General features: G+C 50.1%; 1 protein-coding gene across 5 annotated transcripts in view; it reads right to left on the bottom strand.

Annotated features, from left to right (window-relative positions):
- Positions 1–1276: 1276 nt before the first annotated feature.
- Positions 1277–25848, bottom strand: part of Atp6v0a1 (ATPase H+ transporting V0 subunit a1) — a 52999-nt gene continuing 28427 nt past the window's right edge. For 2 of the 5 annotated variants that reach the window (XM_051158644.1, XM_051158646.1), the window contains exons 11-22: positions 24904–25054; positions 23417–23556; positions 22906–23063; positions 22068–22158; positions 21151–21269; positions 19783–19999; positions 19127–19234; positions 14921–15028; positions 14003–14020; positions 8865–8982; positions 8413–8584; positions 1277–1592 (exon numbers count right to left, since the gene is read on the bottom strand). In XM_051158644.1, the coding sequence (XP_051014601.1) occupies positions 1499–1592; positions 8413–8584; positions 8865–8982; positions 14003–14020; positions 14921–15028; positions 19127–19234; positions 19783–19999; positions 21151–21269; positions 22068–22158; positions 22906–23063; positions 23417–23556; positions 24904–25054 (1494 nt within the window). In that variant the 3' untranslated portion in view covers positions 1277–1498. Of the gene's footprint in view, positions 1593–8412; positions 8585–8864; positions 8983–14002; positions 14021–14920; positions 15029–18246; positions 18322–19126; positions 19235–19782; positions 20000–21150; positions 21270–22067; positions 22159–22905; positions 23064–23416; positions 23557–24903; positions 25055–25848 lie in introns of all 5 variants that reach the window. The other 3 variants (XM_051158645.1, XM_051158648.1, XM_051158649.1) reach the window with 2 other exon arrangements.

Here is a 25848-nt window from a genome sequence, read left to right as displayed (position 1 = left end):
TTCACAGACTGCCCAGCCAGGGCCATGGCAACTGTGGCCATGGCAACTGTGGCCTCAGATCAGGAAGAAAAGCAGAAATGCTGGCAGGAGGAAGAGGGTGTGGGTACCAGATGGGCTCAAGAGGGCTGAGCTAGAGTGACAGGGGCTGTGCACTCAGGGACAGGCAGCTTTTGTGAGAGTCAAACACGCTTTATTCAGCACAAGAATGTCTGGACAGAAGGCCTTGAGTAGCGCCTCACTGTAAACACAGCGAAATCATCACGTAACGTGGGCACAAGGGGGGGGGGGTTGGAACAGGGGCACAGTGGGCTAGCTCTGCCTGGGCGATGGTGTGAGCAGCTTTCATGGGTGCCAGGGTGGGGCGTGGGGTGGGTCTTGCTGATTTAGTGTTACTTCCCCAGGGAAGGCAGTGAGTGAATTGAGTGGGAGCAGCTGGGGCTGCTGGTCAGCACATGATTAGAAGGGTCTGGGATCCATAGCCAGGAGCACACGAAATGGCTGACAAGGGCTTGGCAGGCCTGTGCAGCGCTCACCACACCTGCATTGGCAGCCTACCAGTCACCTCCAATTAGCCAACTGTCAATGCCACTGGTCTTCCCTGCCCAGGACACCACTCCTGAGGCCTGGGGTGAGTGTGGGAGTTGGGGGAGGGCACATCAGATGGGCAGATCAGGGCAGGCCTGCCAGCAGAACCAACCGTACTGACCTCAGCCTAGGACATCATGATCAGGATGTGGGCGGGCTTAGGGATGCACCAGGAAGGTGGCAATTTTAACTTCTGCTTTGGGGTGTAGTGTTGGGCAAGGCCCATTCGTGCACAGAAGATAACCTAAGGTCGGGAAGCCTTTGCTGGACGTCAGTTAGACCCTCCCATTCCTAGGGATGCTATGCTGTGCCAACAGGGCTGGGGGAGAACGGTGTTTGGGAGGGCGGTGCTGGTTATCCTGAGACCTTTGGGACAACAAGGAGAAGCCACTTGTCACGGCCCAGATGAAGCCAGCTGAATTCCCTATTAATACTACTGGAGAGGGTGGGCAGAGGATGACAACAACGTCCTCCTGACTGTCCTTGCTAGCTGGAGTGGGATATGCTCCATAAACAATGTCCTCTGCTAGCAGAGAACCTATTGGGATCCTCCTCCTTCCATTCTGGGGACTCTGAGCTGCCATATGGCTGTGCAGGTTGGCTTACCAGCAGGGGGCGCAATAGGGCTGTCTGTCTGGAGGCCCCGAGGCCAAGGCTGGTGCCCTGGGAATGGATGGGTATTAGACACAGCCATGCAACTCTAACTAGGAAGTCTGTATGTGGACGAGGCTTGGGGTGGACAGACCCAGGGAAGGCCAGCATTACCTAAATGACTCACAGCTGGAGCAGGGGTGGCAGGGGTGACACAAACGCCCTGGTATCTAGGGACCACAACCAACAGGCAGGAGGGGCACTGGGAATCACCATGGAGGCAAGCAGGGAAGCTGCTCTGGGCATGCGCCCTGCTGAGGACTCACTCCTCAAACTTCCCCTCTCGAATATGCTCGAAGGAGAAGGGGAGGAACTTGAAACCGGCCCCGGCGTAGAATTTATTCTGGAATTCCACCCTGGAAAGAAGAGGAGAAAAGCTGTCATTTCACAGGGAAAATAAGATAGGGTTGAGTGTGGTGGGCCACACTTCAACTCTGGGACACAGAGACAGGAGGAGCTATGGTCATCCAGGGACATAGAGAAGCTGTCAAAAAAAAAAAAAAAAAAAAAAAAAAAGTTAAGAGGCTCAGTGGTTAAGTCTTTGCTGCTCCTCGTGCAGAGGGCCTGAATTTGGTTCCCAGCACCCACACGGCTGCTCACGACTGCCTGCGACTCCAGCTCCCGCAGATCTGACACCCTGCTCTAGCCTCCACCATCCCTGCTGGCCTCCCGGGCAGCCCAGGAGCTGCTTTTACTTAATGCATTTTAATTTATGGTGTATGTGCATGCTATGCACACTATGTATGTGGGCATGTATGTGCCGCAGCATGTGTGTGGGCATTAGCAGACAACTCCGTGGAGACAGTTGTCACTTCTACCTTGTTCTGGATAGTTTGTCAACCTGAGCCAGGCTAGAGTCACTTGAGAGATGAGAATCTTGGCGGGAAGATGCCTCCATGAGACCTGGCTATAGGCAAGGCCGGAAGGGCATTCTCTTAATTAGTGATTGATGGGAGGGCCCAGCCCACGGTGGGCAGTGCCACCCCTGGGCTGGTGGTCCTGGGTTCTATAAGAAAGCAGGCTGAGCAAGGCATGAGGAGAAAGCCAATGAGCAGCACCCCTCATGGCCTCTCATCGTCGCCATTCTCCACCCTGTTTGTGTTCCTGTCCTGACGTCCTTCAGGGATGGACAGTGCTGTGAGGTGTGAGCTAAGTGACCCTCCTCTCCTCAGGCTGTTGTGGTCACAGGGTTCATCACGGCAGGACCAACCCTAGGACACACCTTTGCAAGGGGTCTGGGAACTGAACTCAGGTCACTGGACTTTCGAGGTAAGCACTGTCATCCACTGAGCCATCTCACTGACCTGGTCTATTTTTTTTTTTTTTTTTTTTTTTTTTTTTTGGTTTTTCAAGACAGGGCCTCTCTGTGTAGCCTTGGCCATCCTAGACTCACTTTGTAGACCAGGCTGGCCTCGAACTCACAGAGATCTGCCTGCCTCTGCCTCCCGAGTGCTGGGATTAAAGGCGTGCGCCACCACGCCTGGCTCACTGACCTGTTTTTATTTACCTTTTAAACTAAAAATACCATTTAAAGTTTATTATGGGGGAGGTCAGAGGTCAACTTTGTGGAGTCTGTTCCCCGTTTCCACCTTTCCATGTGTTCCAGGGGCCAAACTCAGGTCACCAGGCTTGAGTGGGAAGACCTTTACCACAGGACCACTTTGCCATCTCCTCAGGAGCTGCTGTCAGAGTCCAGGCCCACCCTCAGCGAGACTGCGTAAAGGAGACCAGGCTAGCTCGGCCAGCCCTCAGTTGGTTCTCACTTTCTCCTACTGTGTTTGTGCTCAATGCTGTGGCAGCACAGAAAACACGGCAGGCCAGCAGAAAGGTAAGGAGGAAAAATCCTCCACACCCCTCGCTGGGCCACCCCTAAGGGAAGCCTCCTGGAGAAACTCTGGTTCTGGGTAAACATGACAACCCCTCCCCCCAAAACCACCAAGAAGGGGAGACTTGGGAGCAACTGCTAAAGGCATTCAGTTCAGATAAAGCTCTGAGGAAGGAGGGGGCCTGGGGCGGGGTATTCTTCTCAAAGCAAAAATATTCTCCAGCCACAGAAACATCTGAGAAAGAATTCTTCTCTAGAGACTAAAAGGAAAAGCAAGGAAGGCCTTCACTCCCTTCCCAGGCATCGGCAGCCATCCCTACTAGTCTCCTGGGAGCTTTTTCTACTCAGAGGGGCAGGAAAAATCAGGAGCAAGGCTGCCTGTTTCCTCCCGCACACTCCCCTGGCTGGCAGCCCGGCAGCCAGGCCACCACCAAATATGGACAGAAACACACATGATTCAGAGAAAAAAAGCCAAGCTGTGCAGCAGCATAGTTTCCACTGGGCATCCTGCAACTCTAGCAAGGACAGACAGGGACGGGGCTATGGTGGGCTCTAGGGACAGGTGACTAAGGCTTTAAGAAGCTTCAAGGCAGCACTTGGGAGGCAGAGGCAGGGGCCAATCTGGTCTACAGAGTGAGTTCCAGTGTAGCCACAGGCAAGGCTACACAGAGAAACCCTGTCTGGAAAAGCTACACACACACACACACACACACACACACACACACACACACACGCGCGCGCGCGCGCGCGCGCGCTTCAAGGCCTGGAAACTAATCTAGCTCTATTGTTCACTCGTCAGCTTTAGTCATTTAGCTAAAGAAGAGTGGCTAGGAGGCGGCCAGTGGTATATCGGAGTCCCAGAGGCCCCTTCAGTTCTGGGGTGCCTGCTTGAGGACACAGTGGGAGAGCTATGGGATGTACCTGTTGGGAGAAGTGAGGAGAATGTTCTGTGCAGACTGGTTGTATGGCGCTTTCTCCTTCCACCCTCGAGGTGTGCAACAGGGACAGAGAGAGCCCAGGCCCCATGGCCTCCCAGGGAAAATGGGACCCAGCAATGGCACTCTGAGCTAACATCAGCTGCAGGATTCCAAGGCCAAGATTAACCCTACACCGCAGTGCTGGCTTCTAAGAAGCTCTTCTGTAAGTCCCAGCCCCGGGGCTGGTTGTGGAGAGGTGTGGCTAGGCCCCTGCTTCTTTCTTACCTTCCCTGTGCTTGGAGGCTTCATGTCAGGTAGGCCGCACTCCTGTCTATCATGGGTATTTCCAACAACTGAGCAAAAGATGCGCGCCACTCCTCTTTATAGCACAAGAGCGCCGCCACAGGGTCCCAATCACGCCTCCAGTTCTAGGGACACATTCAGAACTCTGCCTCCCTGGCTGGCCAATCACACAGACAGACAGACAATTCTAATTTCCAAGCAAGGCAAATGGAGTCTAAGTTTTGTTATAGGGTCGCCAGGCTGCTTAGCAAGCCCCTGCTTGCCTTACATGTCTGGGTTGAGAGCAGGGTGTGGTGGCGACGCCTTTAATCCCAGTACTCAGGAGGCAGAGGCAGGCGGAGCGCTGTGAGTTCGAGGCCAGCCTGGTCTACAGAGTGAGATCCTGTCTCCAAAAACTAAACCAAACCAAAACCCATGTCTGGGTTGAGGCACAAAAGTTCTGGGCTGATAGACAAGGTGCTCTGATGCTAGTCTCCCCATCAAAAAGAGCTCAGGGCGGTCCTAACCAAGGACATCTTGGTCTTTTAAAATATTTGTTGTTTCCACAGTGTTTACCATTATAAGCAAGCCAGGGGCACAAAGACACACACCTTCACGTACAAATGCCCAGCATCTTGGGGTTATCTAGAGGTCAACCTGACTTTACTTCCCACCCGGAGAGTCCTCATCTCAAGCTCTACATACGGAGATGGAAAACAACTTCTCTCTGGCTGCCCCAACCAGGGAAGCGTGTGCTTCCGGAGAAAGTACAGACCAAAAGTTGCCTTGTGAGGTGAGAGGTGCCCACTTCTGTAAGTTCTCCTGTGGTTCAGCTCAGCTCAGGGGGACTGGCATGCCCAGCCACTGACTGACATGTTCCTAGAACACAGAGTCTCAGGAGGGCAGGTGGGCTTCTCTGTCACCCGTTCCAGCTTCAGCACTTGGCAAAGGCCACCCTATAAGCCAGGGATGCTGAGAGAGCAAACATGAGTGCTCCCGCCATGGTCCCAGGGAGCTCTTTGCAGGGCCAGGTGAAGGAGGAAGGGGTTGTGGGGCCTCTTCCCTGCCTGGGAGGGTGGGGGTGGGGGTGATGGAGGGAGGCAGTCTTGGAAGAGGGCCAGAGCAGCTGCCTCTCTTGCTCTGCCTCCATTCTTTACGTCTCTGTCTGATGGCTCAGATGTCAGGCAACGCTGTCAACCTAGGACTATTTTCCTGGTTTTTTTTCACAGCGTTACACCACTTCTCACGCCTGCTCCCAGCTCTGTTTCATCAACCACCAATCCAACTGGGAGCACACAGACATGAGCGTGGACACAGAAGGCCCTGTCTCACGGCAACAGTCCCTACGCATCCTCTGATGGCTTGTTACAGTCAGGTCCCTGCTTCCGGTCTATTTATGGTAGGCACGAGTACCAAGAACACTTTACATGGTAGGTGAGAAGAGACACAACCCAGGAGAAAGAAACTACATTCTCAAATGTCACCCGCCTTCTGACCTACACATATCTCAGACTAGTGGCTTATGCTATCAAATCAAATCAAAATCAAATTAAATGTTTTTCTTCTCAATTCCATCCAAGACACTCTGAGCATGTGTGTCAGGAAAATACCAAGGAGGAAGTGAGAGGCATGAAGATGGCTGGGTCTGGTGCCAGAAGTCAGCAGCACTATCCCAGGGCCTTTTGGCAAGGATCACCCACCCCTTACCAAAGGGCCACAGAGCTCAGCTCCCTGCAGCCCTTCATAGACTTCTGCACTTGGCCAGTAGAGGGCACCCACGCACCAATTAAACTTTTAAGTGGTGGTGCCTTGCTCAAGGGCCACCCATCCCTCCAAAGCCAGGGTTCTCAAAGTTGCAGGAGGAAGTTTCCTCTTTCTCCTCTTCTATTCAATACTTACACTACCATACAGACAAATAGACAAAGCAACACATGGCATTTCCAGCCTGTCCTTGCAGACTATGCATAACGGGCACTGAGATGGCAGCACATGCCCCCTGTAGGGTCTCCCCATTCTCTAACCAGCCTAAAAAGTTTGTGTATGGGGCATGCCAGCCAAGTCTCTCCGTATAGGACAACTTACTTCTCAGCCATTGTCTATTATGGTATGTCAGGGCACTTGGTGTGTACATTATTTTCCATTTTCTCTCTTTGCCACGTGGCTGCTGTCTTCTCTCTCCACACAAGACAAAGCCATGTTCAGAGAGCTCAGGAGCAGCTCCCAGTGAGGTCAGTTTGTCTCAGAAGCCTGCCTTCCATCACCCACCACTTCTCTATACGCCTTAGGAGAACGGACGACACCAAGACACTGTCACTTAAAGGCCATAGATGAGCCTGAAATCATAGGTGATCTGGCAATAAAACATGGCATCCCAGGCTGCCTTAGCTCCTGAGGGAGGTGAGACCCAAGTCCAGTCAACCTTGCTGATCTGCTGCTGACTGCTCCTCACCCTCCCCAGTGTGGGTGGCAACCGGACTTTACCACAGGCTGGAATCAAGGAGGGGCAGCCATCTTCCTGCAAATTCAGAGCGCAGGAGACACAGATGTGAACAGGAAAGCAAGGAGGTTAAGAGGGCAAGAAAAAGTGAGTCACCAGTTGGGTGGTTACACAGACATTCCCTCGGTGGAGTGGCTGAGGAAATGTGCTGGGGAGAGCTGGCTGATAAACTGGAGGGAGGGTGCCAAGCCAGCGGCTGAAAGCACGCAGCACTCCCCACCTCCCAGGCTGACAGTAAACAAGCCACTGGGTGCAGAGAGGAGGAGCCAGGAGGGAGAGGGAGAGGGCTGCTCAGAGATAGGCCAGGCCTTCTAGAGCAGCTTTGGAGGGAGGCCTATTTCAGCCACTGCCCACCCCCAACGGTCTCAATCCTCCCCAGAGCTTGGCACAGCCGGCTGCAGAATGTTAAAGAAGCTTGTGAGGCAGCCAGGAGAGAAAGGTGAGGGCCATGGACGAGAGGCTTCCCCTCCAGTTAGGGCTGGGCAAGCTCTCCTGGAGCTCCCAGACCACCCAGACCACCCATCACCTCAGCCAGGGGTTTCTGAGTTTGTGACCCCCTCATAGTGTGGGATCCACTAGCTTCTCAGGATGCTGAGATTAACCCTTCCCTGAAAGGGAGAATCCTAACAAAAAGGAGTAAATGGAGCCCCAAAGAGGTGGAGCCTGAGGCAGGGCTGCCAGTGAAACCCAGGCTGCCTGGCGTTCAACATAATTACATTTCAGGCATATTTGAGAAATATTCATTTAAAAAGTTATTCACTGTTTATCTGAAACTCAACCAAACTGAGCACCTTGGGCAACTTGCAAAAGTTGGCTCTCTCTTCCACCATGTGGTTCCCAGGGACTGAACACAAGTCGCCAGGTTTGGTGGCCATGTCACTAGACTTCTCTGTATTCTTATTTGCTAAACCTGGCAACCCTCATTTGAGGTCATAGTCCCAGCCCAGCCTCTACCTTACCTATCCTGAGCCATTTCTTCATATAGAGTCACTAAGGGTCACACAGTGAATTAAGGAGAACACACATCATGCCCCTCCCGACCTCTCGCCACCTTTGGAAAAGCTGCTCGGTGTACCTAGCATCCTACCAAATGCAGCACTGGCACCATGGGAAGGGGACAAACTCAGGACTGAGTGCTCTAGAGTTCCTGGATGGGGTCCAGGCCAGCGCTTAAAAGACAGGAGCCAAACAAAACAAAACAAATAGGCCAGAACAAAACAAAAACACCCTCACACAAATCAAACCCCTGCCTGTGCATGACAGTTCATGCCTGTAACCCTGACACTTGACAAGTTGAAGAAGAATTCTGAGTTCAAGGCGAGCCTAGCTACCTAGTGAGAGGAAACAGACAAACACACAACAACAACAACAACACAAGGCCTACAATTCCCACAGCCCCCCTCAACTCTATAAGCACAACCAAAGCACTGCGGAATACTAAAGCAAGGACGCAGGAGAAGATGAGCTGGGCTTTCCTGTGGCCTTTCCTCAAGGTTCTGTGCCAGGGAAGGTGTGTGTGTGGTCCTGCAGTAAGAGCTGGGCAAGGGACAGCTCCTATTCCCTATAGGACAGACTTCTGGTGCCAAGCGAGGGGACTGTCCAATCCCTGTGACCAAGGGAGTGACCTGCTCAACCCATTGCCCCAGGCCACTCACCAGTGTAACCGCAGGGCATGGAGGAAGGCTGAGAGGCCCTCCATGATCAGCAAGATGGCCACAGTCAGCGTGGCAAAGGCGGTGAAGATGAAAAACAGCGCAAACCCTCCGGCCAGACTCCGGACGTGCAGGCCGATGTGGATCACCATGGTCCAAAGGACTTCTGAGAGCTCTGGGGGCGAGGGGGAGACACAAGGTGCAGTTGAGTTTAGCAGAGAGGGCCGTGTGAGTCTTGCCGCTTGCTCTGCTGCCATTTACCCAGAGTTCCTTGAGCCCTCTCCCTGAAGTTTGGGCAGGATCGCCACTAGCAGCTAACTCGAGTAGAGGCTCGTGTACCTTATCTGCACTCATTCTTGGATTCCAGAACCTTCCTGCATTAGCCATGCTGGGGAAGCCCCCACCTCTCTAAGGGAGTTCCCAGAGAAGTTGAGGGCCTGAGAGAGCACACTCACGTGCATGAGCCAGGCTGAGGGCCCAGAGCCGCAGGTAGGACGCGGTGTTGGAGATGCAGCCCAGGCAGTACTCAATGGTGTGGATGGCCTGGTGGACCATGGTATCGGCAAAGTCAAACTGGCATGGGAGGAAACCACAGAGGGGATATCAGGCTAGGAAGGGGAGTATGCAGAGTTGAGGCCCCTGGAGCCCATGCCAGGCCAGGGCATTACATTTCTCATAGCTGACGTCTCACCTGTGGAGGGGCTGGGGATACCAGTGTTGACGTTGAGTGATGATTTCAGGAATGACCTCCCCTGGCCTGACTTCCAGCTGGAGCATCCTAATAGCCATCAGCACATTACACTCTATCTTTTTTCCCCCCCCGAGACAGGGTTTCTCTGTGTAGCCTTGGCTGTCCTGGACTAACTTAGTTTCAGGCTGATCTTGAAGCTGGAACCCTACCTCCTTGGCCTCCCTTATGCTGGCTTTGCCACCATGTCAAGAAATCCCTATTTTTTAAAAAAACACATGTTTATTTTATGTGTAAGACTGTTCACCTGCATGGGGTCTAGAAGAGGGCACTGCATTTCCTAGAACTGGACTTATAGGTGGGTGTGGACCACCATGTAGGTGTTGGAAATGAACCAGATCGCCTGTAAGAGGGCAGCCACCTCTCTAGCCCCAGTGTGTATCTTTTTTGTCAGACAGGGTCTGACTATATAATTCTGGCTGGACTGGAACTCACCATGTGGGTCTGGCTGGCTTCAAGCTGCCTCAGACTGCTGAGTGCTGTCTTTTTTTTTTTTTTTTTTTTTTTTTAAGATTTATTTATTATGTATACAGTATGCATCAGATCACATTATAGATGGTTGTGAGCCCCCATGTGGTTACTGGGAATTGAACTCAGGACCTCTGGAAGAGCAGTCAGTGCTCTTAACCGCTGAGCCATCTCTCCAGCCCCCTGAGTGTTGTCTTTACAGGTGCCTGCCACCATGCCTTTCACATGGTGTATCTTTTTTAAAAAAAAGACTGAAGTTTATTTTATGTGTATTGGTCTCTTCCCTGCACACATGTCTGCGCACCATGTGCATGCAGTACCTACAGAGACCAGCAGAATAGAAGAGACTGTGCACCTTCATGTGGGTGCTGGGAATTGAACCAAGGGCCTCTGGAAGAGCAGTCAGTGCTCTTGGCTCTTGAGCATTGAACTCTCTCTCTCCAGCTCCACATTGTGGGTTTTTTGTTTTGTTTTGTTTTTATGTTTGCTTTTTGAGGCAAGGTTTCTGTGTAGCCCTGGCTGTCCAGGAACTCACTCTGTAGACCAGGCTGGCCTCGAACTCACAGAGATTTGCTGTCCTCTAAAGGTGTGAGCCACCATCTCAAGCCACACTGTGTATTCTTTCTTTCTTTCTTTCTTTTTCGAGACAGGGTCTCTCTGTGTAGCCTTGGCTATCCTGGACTCGCTTCGTAGACCAGGCTGGCCTCAAACTCACAGCGATCCACCTGCCTCTGCCTCTGGAGTGCTAGGATTAAAGGCATGCACTACCACGCCTGGCTCACACTGTGTATTTTAATGAGACTTCTTTCTTTTTAAAGATTTATTTATTTATTTTATGTACATGAGTGCCCACCAGAAGAGGGCATTAGATCACATTACAGATGGTTGTGAGCAACCATGTGGTTGCTGGGAATTGAACTCAGGACCTCTGGAAGACCAGTCAGTGCTCTTAGCCTCTGAGCCATGTCTCCAGCTCAATGAGACTCTGTTTACCAACCCTTTGTCTCCCTGATGGGCTCTGATTTCCTCAGTAGGGTACAGGGAGTCGAGAACACTGTCTTACTACTGCTCTCTCCTGTTGCTGTGATTAAGGACCCTGACAAGAGCAACTGAGGGGAGAAAGGTTTATTGGGCTCACATTTTCAGGTGCGCTGGTCATGGTGGGCAAGTCGAGGCAGCAGGCACTTGAAGCCACTGGTCACATCACAGCCACAGGCAAGGAGCAGAGAGTGATGTGTGCCTGTGCTGCTTGCTCTCAGCCTTTTATTCAGTGCAGGGCTCCAAGCCCAGGGAGCGGCAGCACCTACTCCTAAGCTGGGTCTTCCCCCCTCAGTTGACAGAACAGTCCTAACCCACTCACAGGCATGGCCAGAGGCCTGCCTCACAGGTGACTCCAGGTTCTGTCAGGTTGATGGTTAATGCATTAACATACAGACTGAGAGAGAGAGCTGCTCTGCCCGCACCGGAGACCATAAGGACCTGCCAGTGGGCCTGGCCCAGCTGATCCCTGCCTTACATTGGAGGGCCTCTGCTCAGAGCATGGCAGAGACAGGCAGGGAGCTCCTTGTACACTGAGCTCCACAGCGTCCTTCCTTACTCCTCCCAGCCTTCGGAGATCTAGATAACTTACTTTAGAAATTTAGCTAAAAGTCCACAAATTACCACATGAGAGCTAACTGGGAAATACTGTCGGTGTGGCTGGCATGGTGGCTCGCTCCTGTGGTGACTCACGCTGTAATCCTAGCACTGAGGAGGCTCAGGTGGGAGGACCATGAGCTTGAAGACAGCCTGGACAACACAGTGGGACCCTGGCTCCAAAAACCTGAAACAAGTGTGCCAGGGAGCTGGGGGTAGAGCAGCACAGCTGGAACACCTGGCTAGCGTGCCCTGAGTTCAGTCTTTCTGTGCTGCATAAAAGGGGAGGGGGCGGGTAGAGCTCATGTCTGGAAGAAGTTCTTTAGAGTCCACTTTTAGGAGCAGTTCTCTGGACTTCTAGAAGGCTCAGGAGAAACCAAGAAGTCCACCCTAGACCAGGTCATGGTTTTCTTTCTGATATTGTTTCTCAGAGCCCAGCCTGGGACTGCGATGAGCTTTTAGGCTCCCGAGGCTCTGTCAGCCTCCCCTTGTCCTTGTGCCCTGGCCTGTCTTAGGCTAGAGTTTCTATACTGTATTAAGAGGTTGCTAATCCTGTGGATTTCTGGGCTTTTCACTCTTCAAGCCTCTTACTCTGAAAATAAGGAGCCCTTGTTACCCTGAGCTACCTCAGTCCAGCAACACCGGAAGAGCTCTTCCCAAGCTCGGCTGAGTGGGCTGACATGGAAGAAGCCGACCTGGTCTTTAGTCCTGAGCTCCTTGAAAGTATGGCCCAGCACACTACAGTGCCCTTGTCTCCTGCCTCTCTCTCATCCAATGTGCTCTACAAGACTACCCCTTGGGGTTTCAGCAGCTCATCCACCTCAGCTTTCCTGCACTCTTTCCAACATCACCCCAGTGCCTGTCAGGTGCCCTTCGGGGCTCCCACAGTGTCCTGAACACATGCCCATCACAGTGTCTGTCACCAGACCATCTCCCTACCTTGTTTGGAGGATCCTTTTTTTTTTTTTTGGTTTTTTTTTTGAGACAGGGTTTCTCTGTGTAGCCTTGGCCATCCTGGACTCACTTTGTAGACCAGGCTGGCCTCGAACTCACAGCGATCCGCCTGCCTCTGCCTCCCGAGTGCTGGGATTAAAGGCGTGCGCCACCACGCCCGGCATTTGGAGGATCCTTAAAGGCAAGAACTATTTTTCTTCTCTCCGTTTCTATAGCACTGAACACAGTGCTTGCCACTGAGGGTGCGTGACTGGGCAGCTGGTGAGAAGACACAGCGAGAGAGGGGCCACTGACTCTTGCTGAATGCTTACAGCTTTCAAGGATTTCCCAGCATTCAAGGAGCCTGGGTCTAGTCTGGACCTGGACTGAATGCCTCCTAGAGCGGGGGCATAGCTGCCCTGCCTGGGATAAGCATGTGATTACATCCCAGCAATGTATGGAATTGCAGAAGTAAGCTGCACTGCTTTTTAAGAATCTGCTTTGTTTGAAATCATTATGTACTATCAGTTATCTAAATTTGGCTGTGGAGAATCAATGCCGGACAAAGATGAAGTTATAACTATGGCAGAAGCCAGGGAGAGCTAATTCCCTGAGTATGCTTGTGGACGGGGACTGCGCCACAGCCCACCTTCTTGACTGTCCTCTCCCAGGGACATGGCTACAAAGGAGGACACTGGCACTAGAACACCTGCTGCTGCTGCAGGTACTGGTACGTAATGAGGTAGACATTTGGAAAGCAGTTTTGCTGGAGGTGGGGATTCTGGGAGAGGGACGGGCTCCTCGGCAACATGGAATCTCATCCACTCCCCGTCAACCACGCCAGGCCGCTCAGCCAGCAGCTACGCACAGACAGCTGGTGCAGGAGGCAAGGTTGTTGCTGACACAGGCAAGGGAGTCTGTCCAGCCCTCAGGGAGACCAGAGCTGACTGTTTGGACACAGACCAGCAAAGGTTTTCCCACAGCCATGCAGGGTCCCTTGGAGAGACCAGGAGAGGGAAGGGAACGGTTCATAGGTACAGGTATGTTAGAGAGAAGTTTGGGAGAAAGGTGCAAACAGTGCAGCAAGGCCCTCTTAAAAACCTTTCTCAGAACTTGAGTGTTGGTAACTGAGTTACGGCCGAGCTATAGGGCCAGGGACTCTAAACATGGCCTGAGCATTTAGCTTTCCTTCCCCTCTATTCTTGATGTACTTTCATGCAGATGGACTTCCTTTCCCTGGGTTTTCCTGAGAGGCCAAGCTTGTTTTTTGAAAGCCAGTTACTTCTCAACCAGGTCATGCAGAGCTAGGACCGTGTCCAAGCAAGGGTCTTGTGGCCCTACTGGAGCACCATCAAGCTGATGGGGGCAGCGGGAGAGGCTGCATCTCAGACAGGAGGAAGGGTGAGCTTAGCTTGCAAACACTCAGAGGGGCAAGGTGGGGACCACTACCCCCGGTGGCAGAGCAACCAACACATCACAGGAGAGGAAGGTGGAGGCCCGTGGGACTTAATCCTGGGGGCAATGACTTCAAGAATGCCAGTACAGACATTGCTTGCAGCTTCTTCAAAGCCAGTTTCAGACATATTAGATCAGCAGTCAACAACACAAGGACAGAGGTGACCGACAGGAGATGCAGTGAATGGAGGTGAGCTGTTTCAGAATGCAGGCTCACAAATCGGTTAGAGATGGCCAGTGAGATGCAGGATGCACGGCGTTATGTGATGGCCCCAGGGTGCAGTAGGGTTGGCAGAGTGAGCACAAGGATGGGAAAAGAGAAGCCCCAGATAGACACGAAGGCTCTGGTCTTACCACTTCGTCCTCGGTAGGCTTGAAAACACAAATTCACACTTAGTGGGAAGCTGTGCCACACACCAGGTCACAAGCTATGAACACGCATTACTGACTGTTTGTGGGGGGAGGCTGGTTCATGGGGAGGCACTCTTCGTTAGCATAGACATAAAAGGAAATTTAAGATACGTATTTTTAAAGGCACCCCAACACTTGCAACTAAAAAACAAAAAACAAAATCAAAAAGCATAGTCAAAGTGGCCAGACTGAAAAACCCAACCTAGGTCCTTGTTGCTATTTTATTTGCTTAAAAAAAAAAAAAAAATCAGGTGAGAGTTAGTAGCTCAGCTTGGAGGCACTGTGCCATGAATGCTCGGGCAAGGAGAATATATTTTAAATAGCTGACATTGGGAGTAGAGTCAAAAGCAAAGGCCTGATTCCTTCCCACTCTCACTCGAAAACAAAGACAGATAAGCAATTTTTAAAAAGCTCTTTAAAAACAAACACAACCCCTGGGACGAAGAACACATCGATGGGGTTGGCCTTAAAAAGAAGCACTGGTATAGCGGGGAAGCAGTGTGCGGAAGGACTCTTAGGAGGAAGAAGAAGCTAGCCTGAAGGCTCTCAGGGTTCTGGTTAACAAGAGGTGAGATGCTGGGTGCCGCCTGTGTGGAGGAGAAGTTAGTAGCTAAGGCCACATGCAGTGCGCCTCAGACCTGAGGAGTTCAAGAAGAGCAGAGCAAAGCTGCGTGGGCTCTGTGGCCGCACCTGGAGATTAGAGCAGGCCACCACAGGGCAAGCTGTGGTGTCCTAAGCAGGCCTGACAGTGGCCCATCATTAGTAGTTTGATTTTTCAAAGAGTTGATTGAGTAAGCCTCTTAGGAAACAAGAGTGGAGCTGCCCGAGGTAGGAGAGGGAGTCCACAGCGCTGGCTCTTACCTCTTCTGCGTCCTCTGAATGGGTGGAGAGCTGGTCATGCTGAATAATCTCAGCATCCTCCTCTGTCGGTCCGTTGCCCACCCTGATCCCACCAAAGTTGAGAGTTCCCTACACAGATGAACAGAAAGAGCAGTATTTGCCTGGGCTTTAATGTGGCACTCTGTGAGGTGGGGAAGGGTGATGGTTAGTACACACAATCCTCAAAAAGGCATACATCCTATCAACAAAAGCAACAGCCACTGATGGGACAGGCTAGGTAAAAACAAGGCACTGTCCCACCCCAGCTACCACCGTTCTGGACCCCAAGAGTGGCAGCCTGCTTTAGCACCTCATCCAGCGACACCAAGATGAAGCAACCTTGCCTTGGTCAATGCTAACAGAGCTCTCTGTGAGTGAGAAGCTGAGCATGGACACCAACAGGCTCAAGCTGTGAGGGCCTGAGTGTGGCTGGAACTGAAGATGAGGTGGGGTGTGAGGGGACAGATGGCAGCGGATGACATGATGGCTATACCCTGGTCTGATGTGTTCATAATAGGAGCCCAAGAGAGAGTTCCAGCAACCTCTACCAGCAATGCACAGGGCTGTCTAGGAAGAAAGGACTCCCTAGGTCTGGGAAGACAAAATAAAACAACATCCTAACAGATGCTCATTTGTGGCTAAAGAATGCTGAGTTTTAACAATGGAAAGTAGAGCAGAGACCCCTTTCCATCAGAGTGAAAGGGGCTTAGGAAGTGGCCCTGGGCCATTTACTGTGGGTTTTAGCAACCCAAAGCTGAAGGACTACCTGCCTGCAACCTGGGCCTCTCCAGGAAGCTTGACCAATGTGTAAACAGAGCTGGGAACTTCCCTGTGGTCCCCCTCCTCAGCTTCACTTTTTGGGGTACCTCTTTTCTACAGCTCACTGGCCAGTGCAGACCCCAGTGTTTTTATAGGTAGACTGCCTTTTTCTTATAGCAGTTTTCCTACAAGGCTGGTCACAGAAGCTGCCACAGGAGATCACTTTGGATGCTACCCTTCCCCCTATGTAGCCCTGGCTGTCCTGAAACTCACTTTGTAGACCAGTCTATCCTCAAACTCAGAGATCTGCCTGCCTCTGCCTCCTGAGTACTGGGACTAAAGGCACGAGCTACTATGCCCAGGTGAAAGCTATGTTTTCAGTAGATTCTCAAATGCTATCCCCAGAAATACATACTTATTAGGTCTGGGGTAGGGTACAGGAAAGCATTGTTCAAAAATGGTATAATCGTTGTGAAGGGTACATCAAAATAAAAAACCACATTGTACCCTTGAAGATTTAACAGTCACATTGCTAGGACACCTATGCCTACAAAATCCAGGAAGACACATATATGCATCAGGGTATTCTATGCAACACTGTTTAAAACAGCAAACAACTGGAGCAATCACCACAATTACTGACAACACATCATCGACAGTGATTATGTAATTTGAGCAGATCCAATGGCTTCTAGGCAATGCTAGGTACCATAAAAAGACTGGCACCTACTATGGAAACAACCTCTAGAAACCACTGAGAGGCAAGAGGGATTCAGTTTAAAGCAGTTCCGGATACATCACTCTCCTTCTAGGTATACATACATGTCTGCATGTGTATCAGCAGATGACTGACATGAGCTGAAGCAAAGCCTCTACCTGGCAGCTACGCCCTGCAGGAGGAGCATGGTGGGGACTGAGGCGTCTTGGTTAGAAGCCCATGGTTTCTCAAAAAAGTGTGCCCACTGTTGTCTGCTTGCTCTTCTTCCTCTCCCTTCCCTTCTTTAGCTCAGTGGGGGTCACTGAATTCTGGGCCACCTTACTTTTTCTTCTGCTCTTCTGGTTTAATGCCCAGATAGTTTACCAGGTGATTCTGATATGCAGTTTGATTTGGGAACCCCTGCCACCTAAGCTCTTCCAGGTTGGGCACAGATGACAGTGAGCTATCAAAAGGAGGACAAAGGGCTCACGGGAGACCCCACTGTTTCTTGGCCTGGGTCATACAGGGCAGAGGAAGAAAGGTTCAGAACTCAAAATGCCCCAGAGGCCATGCCTGAAGGTTTTCCTAGTCAGCAGAAGAAATGAGAGCAGACAAGTCAGACTCTAATGACACCCTGCAGCGCACAGGGAACAAGTTACAGGATGGAGAAGAGACACACATTGGCAAAGACAAGAAAGGGGAGGCTGAGTGTTGACAACTGAGAAGACAGCCAAGGCAGAAGCAGACCTGTGCTCACAGCCTCAGCTCTGTGTCAAAGGCTCCTTCCTGGAAGGTGGGCATTCTGACATTGTTGGGGTGCCCTTCAGAAAGAGATGCAGCTACAGAACCAGTGGCTAAGCAGAGCCTGAGAATGGGAACGCTTCCAGACAAGGAGGGGTTCACTGGAGCTTATTATAGAAGATGGCGCCATGCTTATAGGCCTTGAGAACTCAGATGACCCTTATAATGCCGAGACAGCAGCAAGAAAACTATGTGGAAAGAAAATTAATGCTGAGCAGTGTGTGCCCTTACTTGAAAACTAAAGTTTTATCTGGCATAAATATGCATTTTCCTTAAAGCAGTATGTGCTAGTAGCGCAATCGTAACCACAAAGACTGAAAATCTGGAATCGTGGACTGGATAGACACTGGTGCATTCTAAGATTCTGGTAGGAAGATGGTTTTTTGAGGACAAATGCTCAAATGCCTGACATTCAAAGTACTGTCACTGAATGACAAGTTAGTATCAGAAGAGGGGTGGTCCAGACCGATGGCTCTGATTGCTATGACAGATGTGCAGCATGCAGAAGACACATGAGAAGGGAGGGCTCAGGAAAGCAGTGACTCCTGCATCCCAATAAGGGAAAGAGATACAGGCTTTCTCTAAAGAGGGCAAGTCAAGCTGAAGACTCGCCAATCACAGGGCAAAGGAGCCTTTGAAGAAGGGCTTGCGAGGACAAAGACATTCATGGAGGCTCTGAGCCCCTCTTGCCTCTGAGCCAAAAACTCACTTCAGATACGGCCACAAAATACAGACGCAAAAGGGATGAGTCCAAAAGTCACTGTCTTGGAGTAAGACAATGGGGCTTGATACAGAGAAACAGCAGCCACTTGGCTCCCAAGGGTAGGATTGTACTTACACATCTGGACAGAAACTTAGTATGCCAGTAAAGATGACACTTGAATCTATTCCTAAGAGGTGGACGGCTCCTCAGTCATCGTCTCAGTGAGCAACAAGGGTACCCTTCTTGAGAGCACACGTCCCACGCTCTTGACAGTGTTAAAAAAGAATTCAGCTGCACTGTTTGTCACCTCTTTAGACATTTGTGCTTTGCTGGGGTTAAGTGACTCACTGTTGCAGCCGACGCTGCCTCTAGTCCCTGCTGGCTCGGGGTTGGGCTGACTGGGGCCTCCACGGGTTGCCCTTCCTGATAGTGAACGGGAGAAAAGAAGAAGGGGGAGAGAACGAAAGAGGGAGGGGAGAGAGGGGGAGGGGGACGAATGGGGGGCACATGAAAGGATGAAGATGGTCAGAGAAGGGAGAAGGAGGGTCTTGTAACTCGGCTGCTCCCCCACGGGAGGGATCGGCTCGCAGCCGCGGGAATCATGCAGCCACATCTCTTGGGTTTCCCAGGCAGTGCAGTAAGTAAGCGTTATCGGACAGCCAGAAATCACACGCGGCATCGAACATTTGGCAAGCTTAGCTTTGTGTGTACGTGTAGAGCTGGGACACACACAGACGTTAGGTAAACACCTGTGTGTGCATACACTGCTCTTTAAAAGAAGAAGACGGAAGAGTCGGTGTGCTGTCAATCAGACCCTTTCCCAGGTGCTCTGGTCAGTCATAGTCTCATTTTAAAAGAACAATGACTTCGTGCCAGTCCTGTGGCTGCCCAGGCAAACCCCGTGAGTGGCTTCTCCGTCTGCAGCTCCTCTAACCTTGTTCTGGCTGCATCTAGACAGGCCCAGGCCTGGCCTGAGCCGAGGGGAGCACGAGCAGGAAATCCCGACCAGGAAAGGTAAGAACACGACTCGTTCTCTCCAATGCAGGGGTCTGAGCAGTAAGTACGGAGTTCTCTGACACTGGCAGGCCTGGGGTTCATGCTCATATCTAACACAGATGCATTCTAAGAACACATGCATGTGTGCACAATTAATTACATCCTCTGAGGAACTGGCTCAGTCTTAGACAACCAAAACTCTGGTAGCCTTCAGCCATGGAAGCATACTCACCAAATGCTTCTTCCTCAGATACTGATGGCGGAGGATCAGTGGCTTAAACAGCAGCATCCAAGGGACACAGAGCATCGCGACTACTATGAGGAAGCACTGGATGCCTTTCTGCCGAGGGAGAGATAATGGACAACACAAAGTCTATTAGTCAAACGACAGCACAAATTTCATCCCCAAACAATACTTTCTTATTGGTCTATGAACAGTATCTAGTTTCTCTAAATAATGATCAGGTGCTATGAAACAGCCAGCAATTGTCCCATAAAATGGTAGTTTTAAATTCTGTCCCCTCTCACTCATCTAATTGTTGGAGACAGGGTCTCACTATGTAGCTCGCCCTGGCTTGGAATTCACTAGGTAGCACAGGCTTGCCTGGATCCCTGGCCCCTCCCACCTCAGCCTTCTGAGTCCTAGGATTACAGGCCTGTGGCACTCAGCCCTACAAATTCCATCTTTTATAGAATCATAAGAGCTAAGAGGGATGGGGGGTGGGGGAGTTGACTATCTGGTGCTATAATATGGTTCATACTTATGACAGTGCTAATGAGAGCCATGAATTACAGATCAGTGTTTTCAGGCTTTCTTCAGGTCAGAGTTACCCAGGGCTTTGTGGACTGGGTAGCCACCTACAACACCCCTGCTGTGGGCTGACATACCTGTCCAGAGTACAGCATTGCATTACCAGACTCTGGGTAGGAGAAGAGGAACATGTTGATGAAATGGATCAGGAGGCTTGGCGCATCCTTAGAGGAGTGGGCGTTGTAGGCTGTCCACTTGTAAAAGATAAGAATGACCAGGTAGCCAAACAAAGAGGACAGGAAGATTATCTCAGGAATAAAGCCAAAGTAAATGTTCAAAGGCTTCTTGAAATAGCTAGGAAGGAAAAGAGAAAAAGGATATTAAGAGTGAACAGCCTGGGGCTGGAGAGATGGCTCAGTGGTTAAGAGCACTGCCTGCTCTTCCAAAGGACCACGTTCAATTCCCAGCACCCACATGGCAGCTCACAACTGTCTGTAACTCCAAGATCTGACACTTTCACACTAATGCACATAGATTAAAATTAAAAAAAAAAAAAAGAGTGAACAGGCTGCCAGGCGGTGGTGGCGCACGCCTTTAATCCCAGCACTCGGGAGGCAGAGGCAGGCAGATCGCTGTGAGTTCGAGGCCAGCCTGGTCTACAAAGTGAGTCCAGGACAGCCAAGGCTACACAGAGAAACCCTGTCTCGGGGGAAAAAAAAAAAAAGGAGTGAACAGGCCTATGGCACCCCTTCACTGGTGGGAATGCTCACCAGATTTTTCTACACTGCTCATCTGTCCTTACCATATGAAGCGGCAGCCAGAAGCACTGGGGACAACAGAGACTACACTTCCAAACTTCTGGGGCATGAATGGCTCTAGAACCACCACTGTCTGAGAAAGTGCTGGGAAATCTAATACATGGACACAGTTTATAACTTTGTATGAATTACACATCAAGGGAGGAGAAATGGGGATGGAGAGAGGGCTTATCAGTTACGAGCACTTCCTACTCTTGCAGAAGACCCAAGTACAAATTCCCAGCACCCATGCCAGGCAGCTCACAACTATAACAGCAGCTCCAGAAGACCTGATGCCTCTGGCCACTGTGGGCACCTACACATCTATACATATCCCTCATATACACACACAACATTCAAGATAAGAAATATTTATATTTTAAAAATAGAATCCACTTAGGCTTGGGGCCTAGGTCCATGGTAGTGTCTGCCTGGCTGGTACAGGGCCTAAGTCAGTCATCAGAAACAACAACAAATCTCTAAATCGCAAGAAAAAAAGATATTTTACCAAAGACCTTTTTTGTACCTATAAACGGATATGGGACTATGATGAGGCCTCATTTAAGATTGAGAGGTTTGTGTAATATAGATCACTTCTACAACATGTACTGGGGTCCTGGTTACTGATTCCTCCCCAAAGGTGTGATGGTTTCTTTAGGAGCGTGTTTCTGCCTCTGGTGGTTGTCTGATGTGGGCAGAGGAACTCACATGTGGTTGAAAAGGCTCAGGCTGACTCCAAACAGCATGTGGATGATCCCAAGGATAACAGACATCTTCATCTTGAAGGAGTTGAGGAAGGTCAGCTTGTTGGTTGCAATGTTCCAAATCTGTTACAACAAAAGAAAAGTAGATACCACACAAAGAATTCTCAAGTGGGAAAGCATGGTCCATCTGCCTAAAACAATTTCGAGGGACAGGGTTTCTCTGTGTAACAGCCCTGGCTGTCCTGGAACTCACAGAGATTTGCCTGTGTCTGCCTCCTGAGTGCTGGGATTAAAGGCATGCATCACCACTGCCCGGCTCATATAAGAATTCTTGCCAGGCGTGGTGGTGCACACCTTTAATCCCAGCACTCGGGAGGCAGAGGCAGGCAGATCGCTGTGAGTTCAAGGCTAGCCTGGTCTACAAAGTGAGTCCAGGACAGCCAAGGCTACACAGAGAAACCCTGTCTCAAAAAAACAAACAAAAAAAACAAACAAACAAAAAAAAACAAAAAAAAAACAACAACACACACACACACAAAAAAAGAATTCTTGCTACACTGTTGAGTTCTTTTTTTCTGCCCTTATGGAGCCATCAGGACACACTGTCTAAATGAAGGTTCTGAGGCACCATGTGGTTGCTAGGAATTGAACTCAGGCCCTTTGGAAGAAAAGCCAGTGCTCTTAACCTCTGAGCTATCTTTCTATCCCCCCTTTGGTTCAATTCTTAGTACTTTTGTCTTATTTTGATGAGACAGGGTTTCTCTGTGTGGCCTTGGCTGTCCTGGACTCGCTTTGTAGACCAGGCTGGCCTCCAACTCACCAGTGATCCACCTGCCTTTGCCTCTTGAGTGCCTTAGTATTTATAAGAAACAAGCATCAATTTTGGGGGAAAAGCTGCATGTAGGAAAGAGGCACACTTACCGGATCAATGCCAAATGGGTACGGGCCCCCAAAAACTCCAGGGATAGCTGGGTTCAGCTGGAGAACAGAGCTCCCCAGAAGCGTCTCCTCCCTAGTGGGTTAGGGAAAGTCGCATTTATTTTTGATTGAGAAAAGGAAGCTACTAGGTCTAAAAACTAAGCACAAAAGGAACTACTATGCTCATCTTGATTCCTCAATAGAAACGAAGAAACTAGGGGCTGGGGAGGATGGCTCAGTGGGGAGTGCCCTTGCCTAACAAGTGTGAAGACTGGAGCTCAGATTCCCAGAAGCTGCATAAAAGCCAGGCAGGTGTAGTAGTCCTGACGGGAGGTGGAGACAAACAAAGCCAGCCGACCAGCCTCGCTGATTGGCAAGCTCTGGGTTCAGGAGGAGACCCTGAAGCCTCGATGTGTAAGGAGATCAGTGTCAACTGTGGGCCTCCGCAAACACACACATGCATCTTCACACAAGTGAACACACGCACACGCATATGCAAAAAGAAGAAAGCAGGGACTAGTAGCCAAGAACAAGAGGGAATCAAACACAAAGAAAAATTAAGTATTGATACATAACTAAGTAGGGAATTTAGGTAACTTGTTTTCAACTTACAAACCAATAAGTAGATATATTACATTAATTTTTGGCTCAGATCCCTGTTATCTGCTGAACAAATCATACAGCCCTTCACAGACTGGGGCTTAAATGAGAGGAGCTGACACATCCTTCTGAGAGAGACATTTTCAACTACTTCCTGAGGGGTATTAGTTTACTGTGTGCCCGAGAAGTCAGAGCTGAATGTACAAGGAATTAGCTTTGGCTTTTGGCTTCTGCAACTTACGTCCAGTTCCCTATAGTGAACATCGGCCGTACACTCCATGATGAGCCAAAGATATTGAGAGACTTGGAAAAGCAGTCATTGTAGATGAGTCCAGTGTAGATGGAGAACAGTCCCATCAGAAGTATAATGTATCGCCCACTGAACACAGTGCTAAACATCTGGGAGCCAGAGGAGAGGAGTTACAAGAATGAAGCGTGGCAGCTTCTGTTTGGGCAAGGTTAGTTATAACAACCACACAGCCACCCTCGACCCTGGCTCTGAAAGCTTGAACTAACCATCAAAATATAAGGCTAAGACGGCTGGGGAGTCTGAGTCCCAAGGGTCAGCCCCAGAACCACAAATGAAATATGAAGAATGTTATAATAAATTCATTTGTACAGCACATGGCTGCTTCAATATTCAAACAACTTTCTATTCCCTCTTTCTAAATTCATGGACTTTTAGATCATCACTTTGATCACAGGTGCCTGAGAGATCACGGCACCCGGTACAGGTGCCATGGAAACCGTACCTCATTCTCGTTCTTCTGGGAGAGGATCCGGCTCTCCCTCAACACCATCCACACAGCAAAAAGGGTCATCAAAATGCCGTGCCCAAAATCTCCAAACATTACGGCAAACAGAAAAGGGAACGTGATGATGGTGTACGGAGCTGGAAAAAGGCCAGGGAGAAAAGCACGGAGTAAGAGAAGCACGAATCCCCACACACCTCTCTCCTGGCTGGACTCTGACGTCAGCACCGAAGGCTTAGTCCTCTGTTCTGCGTGAGTAGATCCTCACTCAGGGAAATATGCTACAGCGAGATCCATGGCCTCACAGAGCTGCTGCCGGGCTGCATGCTACAGCTAACATTTTACACGAAGAGGATGACAGGGACAACACTAGCTTGCTCTTCTCCTGCCTAGGGACTCTGCTGTCTGTCTGGGCTGCAGCCACTGGCTCTGAGCCGATAAGGCCCTCGGGCAGTAGGGTAAAGCCTGAAACCAGAGCAAAGCAGGTCCTACCAAAGGCTGCCAGCTACAAAAGAATGCTTGGACTCTTCAACTAATAATTAACCGAAAGCCGGAAATGGTTGCGCAGGCCTTTAATCCCAGCACTCGGGAGGCAGAGGCAGGTGGATCACTGTGAGTTTGAGGCCAGCCTGGTCTACAAAGTTAGTCCAGGACAGCCAAGCTTCACAGGGAAACCAAAAAATATTAAGCTGAGCGTGGTGGTGCATGCCTTTAATCCCAGCACTCAGGGGAGGCAGGTGGATTGCTATGAGTTTGAGGCCACCCTGGTCTACAAAGAAAGTTCCAGGACAGCCAGCCCTATTACACAGAGAAACCCTATCTCGAAAAACAAACAAACAAACAAATAAAAAAGCACAAAATAGACAAGAGTGAGATATTAGCCAAGTGTGGTCATACACGCCTTTAATCCCAGCACTGGGAAGCAGAGGCAGGTGGGTCTCTGTGAGTGGAAGCCAACCAGGTCTACAGAACAAGTACCAGGTCAGCCAGGAATAAATGATGAAACCTTGCCTAAAAACAAAATAGAACAACAACAAAAAAGGAGTTTAAAATATTAAAAGAATCAAAGAAAGTGATAGACATGTTTACTCTTTTGACCCTGTCATTTACAGAGTTTGCACTAGAGAACGGCACAATTAAGTTAAAAAACAAAAACAAAAACAGACAAAACCCCTCAGAGCCAGATGGTGGTAGCACATAGGTATCTTTAATCACAGCACTAGGGAGGCGGAGGCAGGTAAATCTCTGAGTTCAAAGCCAGTCTGGTCTTCAGATTGAGTTCCAGGACAGCCAAGGCTACACAGGGAGATCCTATCTCAAACAAAACAAAAGCAACAAACAAACGACATTCCCCCAAAAGAAACAATGACAACACAACAACAAACAAACAAAAAGAACCTACCCTCAAACCTAAGTGAACCTGTGGTTTTGTGCTGGGCTGCACTCACAGCTAGCCTAGGGCCTGTAGGCTGGGGGGAGAGGCTCACCTGGGTTTATCTCTCGGTAGGTTCCGATCCCATAGGCATCCACTATGTTCTGGAAGCCATGTGTGAACTTGTTGGTTTTGTTATATGTCGGGGGAGTCTGGTTTGTCTGCATCCTGTTCAGAATGGAGGGGACAGTGGAACCGCTGTGTTCCTAGGACACATCAGCAACACGTCAAAATAGGGTTATCTTTCTGGCTATGCAGACGCACATGTATGTGTCACAATTCAAACTGCGCACCTAGAACATGTTATCTTCTTTTATACAGTTACACTTCAACTAAACTAACAAAACCAAGACTATGCTGTATCTTTCTCGGGCTCTGGGAAAACCCAGGCTAGATCTAAAATTGACAACAGGCAATTTCTTTTCTTTTCTTTCTTTCTTTCTCTCTCTCTTTTTTTTTTTTTTTCTTTGTCTTGTCTTCTGAGACAAACAAAAAGTGAGCTTTAGCTGGGTGTGGTGGCCCATGCCTTTAATCCCAGCACTCAGGAGGCAGAGGCAGGCGGATCGCTGTGAGTTTGAGGCCAGCCTGGTCTACAAAGTGAGTCCAGGACAGCCAAGGCTACACAGAGAGACCCTGTCTTGAAAAAACAAAACAAAACAAAAAAACCAGTGAGCTTTAATTATTTCTTAGGAAGAACACCATTATGGTGGTAAAGTGTTAAGCCAGGCACACTCAGGAGGCCAAGGAGGAAGGAAGCAACACTTGAATTCAAGAGGTCAAGAGGAGAGAAAGCCAAACACACTCTCTGCTCGTCCCCACCCACTCTCCCTTTCCTAAGGCCTGAGGTTCAGGCCTTAGGAAGTGACTGGCCAGGCACCAGCTCTCCTTTTGAGGAGATTGCAGTGGTAGCAAGAGCGGAGGCACGGCCGGGCGTGGTGGCGCACGCCTTTAATCCCAGCACTCGGGAGGCAGAGGCAGGCGGATCACTGTGAGTTTGAGG

Source organism: Acomys russatus, chromosome 16 (assembly GCF_903995435.1).
Source record: "Acomys russatus chromosome 16, mAcoRus1.1, whole genome shotgun sequence".
NCBI classification, from domain to species: domain Eukaryota; kingdom Metazoa; phylum Chordata; class Mammalia; order Rodentia; family Muridae; genus Acomys; species Acomys russatus.
Note: the sequence above shows the minus strand (reverse complement) of the source record. Positions and strands in the feature narration are given on the sequence as shown.